The 10000-nt window shown below is 42.3% G+C and overlaps 1 protein-coding gene across 6 annotated transcripts in view; it reads right to left on the bottom strand.

Annotated features, from left to right (window-relative positions):
- myo18ab (myosin XVIIIA b) overlaps positions 1-10000 on the bottom strand; it is a 215723-nt gene that overhangs the window by 96380 nt on the left and 109343 nt on the right. For 5 of the 6 annotated variants that reach the window (XM_063204850.1, XM_063204851.1, XM_063204852.1 and 2 more), the window contains 5 exons: positions 7610-7621; positions 5236-5409; positions 4078-4168; positions 2818-3010; positions 1694-1780 (listed from right to left, as the gene is read on the bottom strand). In XM_063204850.1, coding sequence (XP_063060920.1) covers positions 1694-1780; positions 2818-3010; positions 4078-4168; positions 5236-5409; positions 7610-7621 — 557 coding nt within the window. The remainder of the gene's footprint in view (positions 1-1693; positions 1781-2817; positions 3011-4077; positions 4169-5235; positions 5410-7609; positions 7622-10000) is intronic. The other variant, XM_063204847.1, reaches the window with a different exon arrangement.

The following is a 10000-nucleotide window of genomic DNA, read 5'->3' as shown; positions in this document are numbered from 1 at the left end:
ATCAAAAACAAATACATAACAGTAGAGAAAGTATAACAAAGCTTCAGTGAATTAACAATAGGAGAGTAATAAAAATGCAAGAATAAAATAGAAATAAAAGTAACTTACAATAAAATAAATGTTTTTTTAAAATAAGAAAAAAGAAGTAGAATGCATTTGAAAATAAAATTAAAATGAGTGGGAAAAATAATATGTAAAATAAAATAAAAAAATAGACTGATAATTAAAATAAGTGGAAGTGCCTGTCAGTGAAGTTAAAAAGCAGAAGAGAAAAGGTGTGTCTTTAGCTTAGATTTGAAAGTAGATAGTGAAGAGCATTGACGAAGTGAAAGTGGAAGAGAATTCCAAAGTTTGGGGCCAACAACACTGAATGCCCTGTCGCCCATGGTGCGCAGGTGTGTGGAGGGAACAGTAAGGAGGAGTGAGTCAGTGGATCGTAGTGTGCGGGTGGGATTGTATGGGGTGAGGAGACTTGTGATGTAGGAGGGTGCAAGGTTGTGCTGGATGAATGTGATCCAGTGAATGTGATCCAGTGATGAATTGATTTCATTTTTTCTTTTTTTCTTTTTCAATTTGAGGGCGACAACTTCCTTTATTTTGCCCAAGTGAGAGCAATACGGCCAATAAGGTCATCAGTGTACATTGATCTGCTCTAAACAGGTTTTCAGCAGATGTACGTTCCTTTGCAGAGGCTACTGGGCCTCGTAAGTGCGAGTCTATACATCTTTTTTTTATTTATTTATTTGTTTTAACAATTTGGGTTTTACTCTTCTCACCAGCTGAGTCATTGTAATTGTTGTTTTTTTCTCTAGCCTTTACACGGCCCATCAACACGCTGGCATGTGCGCCGTTGTTCTGTATGTGCGCGTGTGTTTTCCCTCCCGCTTTTTTTCTCGACAGAGTCGTTTTCCACCCTGCCATTCAGTTGGGCTGGCTCCTGCCGGAATTCAATCTCCGTGAACCAGTGTGTAATTACACTTGATGCCACGCTCTCTGCCCACTGAGCAGAAATGCAAAACATTTTGCCCGCGCCAACACTCATAAATAAACAAATTGAATCGCTTTTCTTTCTTTTTTTTTTTTTTTAAAGCTCAGCGTGACGAAGAGTGCTCCTCTACAGGAGAAATGATCTTATAAGAGAAATGAAAAGAGAGAGAGAGGGAGAGAGAGAGAGAGAGAAAGTAAAAGGGAAAGACTGAGAGAAAAAAAATGAGAAAGAGGGAGAACAATTAAACTCCACTCTAATTAATATCTCGAACGCTGGATGCTTTCCAATGCTAAGCGAGCCGAACGAGGAAACAATCAAAAAGTGGAGTAATTTGGAGGGAAATAATCATCACGCCGGCTTCTCGCGAAGTTGTCATACGACTAGTGAGTTGATGCTGCCTGCGTACGCTCACTTTGTCTGCAGAAAAGTTTGCACGAGAAAACAGAAGTGCCTGACTTTCATCTCATTAAACATACACACACATGCACGCACACACACACACACACACACGCACACACACACACAAACACACAAACCCATACCCATATACCCCCACATACATACACATAGCGACAGCGACATACACAAACAGCGAAGCTAACTTCTTTTTAATTAGGTCGTTGAAATTGCTTTGTGTAATGCATGAGAGATGTACATCACAGAGAACAGAACAGAACAGTGCAGCACAAATGTTTGTGTCCTTACCAGCGCTTGTGTGGAGGCTTGGTCTATAGCCGCTACAGACAGGGATGTACTGGACTCTATGTCATCTAACGCAAGCTCTATGTTTTCCTAGACGGGGACAGAGGTGTGTTAAGACATTTAATTTTTTGATTACGTTATTGGAAAAAAGTCACATTTCAATTCACTTCAGTATTGTAGTTTTGAGACTATTGAACTACTGATCCGGTGAATGTTTGTTGATCAGGGCCAGAGTGTCAAAGCATTTCCAAGTCAGAAAGCAATCATTCAATAATAAATATTATGTAACATAACACAGAGATATTACATGTGGGGCTTACATTGCTTTGAAAGTCCCTCAAAAATCAACTGATCACTTTAATGCTTGACAGATAATATCCTAAATCTGCAGAAAGCATTATTGGTTGCTTTGCACTTCTTAGTGTTACAGTCTCTGTACAGCAGTTTATACAGTACAGTGGGGCCATTTTCCCAGTAGCGCACAACCGAATTGGCCAATATGACAATTGTCCTGCACCTGGCCGATGGTGGGATGTGCACATATCTGCTGTACTTGTTTGAACAACAAAATGCCGCACAGGGAAATACCTGAAATATGAGTTGCTCGTGCCCTTTCAGACTCTTGAAAAATCACATCTCTGATATAAGTGTTCCCTGGGTTGCATGTCATCACCTGTTTATGCCTTTAATGGTCTTTTTGTTCTCGTTTCTCTTTGAAGAATTGGCCTAAAAAGACAATATCTGACCGCCTTGCAATTACCTTCTAACAATAAAAATGCTTTGCCTTGGCCCTGGCCAATCTATTTTTTTTTTTTTAATAATATGAATCATAGCAGAAAAGGAGTCTCAATCATCTTTTTAGAAGGTGATGGGAGAGCAATTACAGTGAATTACGGTCATCAAGTACACACAATTTCATCTGACGTGAAAGAACATTGAAAGGCGGATAATGGGAATCAATTCTTCTATTTTAACAAGAAATCACAAAGACTTGAAGAAATCTCTTCGAAAATGACTTAGTAGTTGTCAGTGTACTTCAGTGTGTGTGTGTGTGTGTGTGTGTGTGTGTGTGTGTGTGTGTATGTGTGTGTGTATGTGTGTGCACGTATGCGTGCGTGTGTGTGCACCTCCTTGTATCTTTCCAGCTCCTGTACGAAGGTGCGTTCGTGGAAGAGAGTCTGCAGTCTCTCCTGGGCGTAGTTATGGCAGAGCTCCTCGAAGGTAGCTCCGCGATCGCGCTTGGCCAGCCGAGGGTTCTGGAAGCCCGGGGTGTCCACGATCAGCAGTGAGCACAAAGAGTGCTGGCTCGCCTTCAGGGCTCTACATCGCACACCAACACATATACACATACCGTAAGTAACCACATGCGTACCAACACAAACACATACAAATACAAACACAGAAAGTGTGCATAAACCTTCAGGGCTCTACATCGTACACAAACACAAACACATACACAAAAAGTAAGTACTGCACATGTGTACAAACACAAACACACACACAAATACAAATACAGGGAGTGCTGGCTCGTCTTCAGTATTAGAGACTTCTTCTCTTCTCATGAGGGTTCAGGACCAGTAAATACACCAAGTGCTGTATGCTGTAAAGATGTAAATCAATGGTCTCTCTAACACATACAGTGACCCAAACATACTCAAGTACAAATGTTGGTACACAGACATGTAAAATATTATTCATATATTTACAAGGAGTGCTGGCTGCCTTTCAGAACAGTAAATTGCACACACACACACACACACACACACACACACGCACATACACACGCACACACGCACACACACCAACATGTGCATACATAGACAAATGCAATAGTCAGCACACATTCAGACACATACAATGACATTTATTAAATGCATGGACTGACATCCCATTATTCAGTGTGCAATTACGTCCATATACAGGCACTCATAAAGGAGCTGAAACACACACACACACACACACACACACACACACACACACACACACACACACACACACACACACACACACACACACACACACACACACACACACACACACACACACACACACACACACACACGCACACACGCGCGCGCTTCCCCACTCCAAACTCCACCATCCCATTCAGACAGCCATACTAATGGCCCTATTCATGTCATTGCTATTCCCCACCACTCTCTTCATCATCTCCATACTCCTATCTCCCGCTGTTACAGCACTGCACTGTACACTGCGCACACTAAAAGCACAGTGTTAATTCAACAATTGTACTCTGGGACCAAATACATCTCTAAAGTGTTCAATTAACAAGGTGTTGTGTGAGCTACAGTGCCTGCAGCCAATCAGGGACTAGCAATTAAGTGGTGGTCTGAGAGGGGCGTAGGGGGCTCTTGAGCAGCACTGACCGGTTAACAAGCGAGATGACCAGGGTGAAGAGCTCCGAGTACAGGCCTGACGCCATGGCCTCCAGACACTCCAGCGCAGTGGTCTTGGGGCCTGTGGAGGGAGAGAGAGAGAGAGAGAGAGAGAGAGAGAGAGAGAGAGAGAGAGAGAGAGAGAGAGAGAGAGAGAGAGAGAGAGAGAGAGAGAGTGAGAGTGAGTTGCATATGACAGACAAAGAAACATATGTCATTTCATCATGCTAGTTTAAAGGGACACTGTGTGAGATTTTAAGTTGTTTATTTCCAGAATTCAGGCTGCCCATTCACTAATGTTACCTTTTTCATGAATACTTACCACCAGCATCAAATTCTATGTATTCATTATGACTGGAAAAATTGCGCTTTTCATACATGAAAAGGGGGATCTTCTCCATGGTCCGCCATTTTGAATTTCCAAAAATAGCCATTTTTAGCTGCAAAAATGACTGTACTTGGACCATACTAGAAAATATTTGTGTAGCCCCTTAATGCACGCCGTACCTCCAGTGGCACGCTGTAATAGTCATTGAAATGTACCTACTATAGCACTACAATACTGTGACACAACACAGGCCCTTTAGTAATGCACCACGACTTGGTCATTACCATACTGGTAACAACAAATGTATAAAGCCGCGTCTTAAGGGGTTAATACTTCATGTAAAACTAAACTTTCATGTAAAGATCAAATTTGGCAATAGGCAGCCCAATTTCAATAAGCAGCATAGTTGCAGTACCTTTTTTGACCATTTCCTGCACAGTGTCCCTTTAAGTTCATTTGAATAAAAAAAATGCCAGGTAGCTCTGTTAGGTAACGATAGATGCTAGATGCACACGTTTTGGAATGGTCTTGGTGGTACGATGACTGACATTGTGCTACATGCCAGCTAAAAGGGGACCCATCTGTTCAGTGGGCTACAGATGATGAGTCACACAGCAGTGCTCTGTTCGCTTTAATACAGGGCGGCAGAGATGGATAAAGAGAGAGGTATGTGTGTATGTCTGTGAGTTGTGTAACAAACCGTTAGATGTCTATGTTACGTTACCTAAGCTGTCTCCAGAGAGTGTAGGAGATGGACGTGTGTGAGCATGTGTGTGTGTGTGTTGTATAGCCTTCAGATAGCATGCTGCCCTTTACGTTACCTGAGCTATCTCCGGAGCCCAGGTCGTCAGGTCCTCCGCGGAAGGAGGTGGACCTCTGCAGCGTCCCCTTGACCTGGTGTTTAAAGATGGCCGACGACAGCTCCTCCAGCGTGCAGCCCAGCAGGTAGGCAGCCTTCTGGGCCCACTCGTGACGCGCAAACTGCTTACGGCCCGCTGGAGTGGAGAAAGGCAAACGTTTTAGTGGAGGAAGAAACAACTGTTTTAAAGGATGGGAGGACAAATGTATATTTTCAAAGGAGGAACAACCACATTGTTTTGGGCATTGTTCTTTAGTAAACTTGGCGTGGTTCTTAAGTATACTTTAAAACCCCTTAAGACACAGCATTATAAATGAGCTGTTACCAGTATGGCAATGACCAAGTCGCAATGTATTACTAAAAGCCCCGTGCACTGTCATAGTAGTGTAGTACTATAGTAGTTAACTTTCAATGTCTATTACAGCGTGCCACAGGAGGCACAGCGTGCATTAAGGGACTACAATGTAATGCCTACTCATGAGTGTGAACTTTAAAATGTAATGGCCACTCCAGAGGTGGAACATTTGTCATTAGCCAAAATTGCTGAACCACTCTAAAAAAAAAAAAAAAAGTCAACTAGTGATGTGAAAAACGGCTTCTGGATGGCTAAGACAGAAAAAATAGCTTTAGAAAGGTAACAAAAACTATTTGGAAAGGGAACAAAACACAGCTGACAGTTTGTCAACCTCCTCTGCCTGATTCACTACATATGAAACGTTTTTAAGGGTAGACAAAGAACATTTTAAGAGGAGGAATGAATTTCGCACTCAGGAGGGTGGAGGACGTACAAGGAGGCCGAAGGTTACAGAAACTCAAATTATTACTGAATTAAAAGGGAAAATATTTATTTGCAGTGCGCTTCCAATTTCTGAAAAGAGGTATTTGTCATTAGCCTCTTCTCGGCCCCTAACTTAACTGCCCTTTCAAAAATAACTACCACTAGTGAACGATTCAGAATTTTACACAATCACGGACAAACAAAAGATTTCTGAACTAACATTCAAGTGTCTCAGAGAGCGACACAGACGGCAAGAAAAAGATTCCTTCACCCGATGAACTCATTGTGAGGACAAGCAATTATTTTGGGCCTATTTCTCATCCCCCCCGCGCTTCACCCACGCATCTTCACAGTGCCTATTATTCTGAAGGATTCGATAATTAGACGACGGCTGCGTGTTTTGATAACAGAGAAATGTGCTGTGTGCCATTTTGGAAAGTGCGAGAGGGGTTGCGCGAACGCTACTCCAGAAAACAAAAGTGCTTGTCTAACTGACTGACGGTCTGGTTGCCGAGGTTGCAAGCTACTCAAACACAGGCGCATACCCAGCCGCGCATGCACACACACGTACACACATAGACACACACACCCTCCACATCGCCTCTAATCAAAAACTACACACAGCAAACCACTATGTCGCCTTGGAAGAGCAATGCTCTGTAAGAACTGTCATCCGACAGAGAAGCAGGAGGATGATGAGTGTGTGTGCGTGTGTGCGTGTGTGTGTGTGTGTGTGTGTGTGTGTGTGTGTGTGTGTGTGTGTGTGTGTGTGTGTGTGTGTGTGTGTGTGTGTGTGTGTGTGTGTGTGTGTGTGTGTGTGTGTGTGTGTGTGTGTGTGTGTGTGTGTGTGTGTGTGTGTGTGTGTGTGTGCGAGTGATTGCGAACGAAAAAACAACTAAACTGAAAGTGCTTCTAGTTTGAAAATAAACTCCTCTGTATGGGGGGTGGAGGAGAAGAAGACAAAGCAGTGAAAAACAGAAGAAAAAAAACGCAAAGCAATAGAAAATGGGAAAAAAAGGCTTTGATTTTTTCCTTTGGCGGTCTATATAACAGAGGCTGAGTGCAGAAGAAAGTGGAGGACATGGGGCGACATCAGACGGGAGGCTTTAGAAGACATCACGCAGCTGTGATTCCCCACTAGTTGTTATCTCCGTGACAGACGCCGCTAAGAAGAACAGCAACGACGGGGAGCAGAAACAGAGAACCCGCACCACAGAGAGAGAGAGAGAGAGATAGAGAGAGAGAGAGAGAGAGAGAGAGAGAGAGAGAGAGAGAGAGAGAGAGAGAGAGAGGGAGAAGAGGACAAAGCGACGACATAATGAAAATGCTAATGGCACCGCGTCTGGTTAGCTCGATAACGGCATTAACCAATGAGACACACACAGACACCCAGCAGAATGAAGTTTTCTTTTCTTTTTTTGTGTGGTCATTTTAGTGCATGTTCTGTCCTTAATGTTGTTTGTTTGGGAGGGATGTTGGGGGGGGGGGGGTTATGTTGTTCGTTACTCTGAATAGGGGAGGGTTTTAGTGTGTTTTTAGTGTGTTTTGCCATTATTACCTTCGTCTGCCTCTGTATTGAGGACGAGAGCCATGCAGCATGCAAAAAAGGAGGGAGGCAGGGAGATAGGGAGAAAGACAGGCAGACAGAGACAGAGACAGAGAGAGAGAGAGAGAGAGAGAGAGAGAGAGAGAGAGAGAGAGAGAGAGAGAGAGAGAGAGAGAGAGAGGTTGGGAGGGAGGGAGAAAACAAAAAGGTTGGTTAGAACACACCGGCAGCACACCAGCAGTTGTCGTTTTATCTGTGAAGGAACAGACACACACAGAGAGAGGAGAAGAACCCACACAGAGAATAGACAGAAGCACATTCACTTAGTCTGGACAATGAGGATTGGGATGGAGGGAGCAAGAAGGAGAGCGAGAGCGAGAGCGAGAGAGAGAGAGAGAGAGAGAGTGAGAGAGAGAGAGAGAGAGAATGAACAGAGAGACATGCCATTAGACAGAGAGGCATTACATGATGATAAACTGGTAGCATCCACCACCTGTGGACGAAAGAGAAGAGACAGTGTGCATGTATGGTGCGTGCGTGTGTAATGTTTGTGTTGTATGTCAAACTCCATGCAAATAAGTACCCTCTCCCAATAAACCCAATTGTGATCGACTGACTGAGTAGAGCAGTCTGTGTGGCAGCAAGGTTAACAGCACCCTCTGGTGGACAAATACCACCTGTAGCGTCACATCACATGCCATCAGACACCAGAGACTACTAACATTTGGGATGTCAAGCTTCATGGAAAGATCTTTTGCATCTGGTAGTGGATCTGTAAGCTCTTGTTTGCCTAAATAGTATGTCTTGCGCTCTCTCCCCGCCTCAGTATTTGGGTTCCCAGACTCAGGTGAAGATTTCAGCCAGGGTTTCCTGAAGGGTGTCTTTCAGATCAGAGCGACTGCACAAAGCAGCTTTAAGCGCCTGATCTTACATACATAATAGCTGAGCATTTAAAAATAACATACAACCAGCATTAAACTGCCCTATTCTGGTCAGAAAGCAGTAACACAATATGCAAAAATTGTATGTACAGATGGCCAATGTGCACCTCCGGTACAAATGAATGATTTCCCAGGTGAAAAAGTGGTTCAATTTAGTACAATAAAAGCACGACTGAAGTGTACTTAGTATGTTAAAAGCGCACTCACACTTTTTGTGCCAAGGAAAAGTATGTTTACAATATGCTTATTTAAAGTGTACTTAAAATTAGATGTAATTAAGTTGCTCTCAAAGAAAGTACACTTTGCGAACCATACTTCAAGTGCACTTAGAAGATGTTTGGCTAAAGTGTATTTAGAGGAATATACTAATAGTGTTCTAATAGTGAACTTACTAAAAGTGTATTTTTTAATAACATATTGCAATTGCACTTTTTTAAGTGCACTTTGATTATACTTCACCCAAGTGACTTCGAAGTGTGATTTTCTATAGTGCGCTTTAAAGTAAATCACTTTAACATATTGGAAGTATACTTTTTCTAAGTGCACCATGATTGTGCTTCATCCAAATATATTCAAAGTGTGCTTACACAAAGTGCATTTACCCATCATGCATCATCATGCATGTACCATCATGCAATGCACTTCTTGGAGCTAAATTTCTCAAACAGAAAGCCATTTACCTCTAAGGAATATCTTTGGTTTGCATGAAAATATTACTCATTGTTATATTCTGCATTTATTGTAGGAGTTTTAACAAAAAATGGCCATGTTCCCACCGTCATTATGATGGTCACGTATATGTTCTGGTATATATAGACTCACACTTCCCATGATATCATGGTGAGAGGTAAGTTGGAACTAGTTGTTCAAACAAAGAATCAAGGGTCACCATTTGTGATCAATTCAAATGATCAACTGCAGGAAGGTGGAACAAGAATGAAGTAAAGTGAAATGTGTATCTGAAATCTCTGTAACAATGCAATGATTGTAAATGTCAGTCGTGCTAGGCATGCATACTGTATCACTACTGTGACATGTGGCTGTGTGTAATGTACAAGCTCTGAGAACCAGCATGGATTGTAGTAGGCCTATTACATTTATATTATTCGTTGTACTTGGGAGTGTACTGTAAATATACTTCAAGCATACCTGTTATATATTTACAATACTTAATATGATATACTTTTTACATACTTAAAATGTTCCAATGTAGTCCAAAGAAGCATGAAGTTAATATACTTTTATTGTACTTCTAGTAACAATAAAATTTTATAGAAGTGTACTCAAGCACACTATTAATGCCATACGAATGCATGAAAAGCGTGTTTGGAGCATACTTTCAAAAGTATGCTTGTAGTGCACTTAAAGTTGTCCAAAAGCGGTGCCAATTTAGCATCCTCAGTGTGCTGCAAGTGTGCTGAAGTATTGCTTTAGTAGTGCTTCAGCGCACTAATAGTGCAAT

The sequence above is a fragment of the Engraulis encrasicolus genome, chromosome 8 (assembly GCF_034702125.1).
Source record: "Engraulis encrasicolus isolate BLACKSEA-1 chromosome 8, IST_EnEncr_1.0, whole genome shotgun sequence".
NCBI classification, from domain to species: Eukaryota; Metazoa; Chordata; class Actinopteri; order Clupeiformes; family Engraulidae; genus Engraulis; species Engraulis encrasicolus.
Note: the sequence above shows the minus strand (reverse complement) of the source record. Positions and strands in the feature narration are given on the sequence as shown.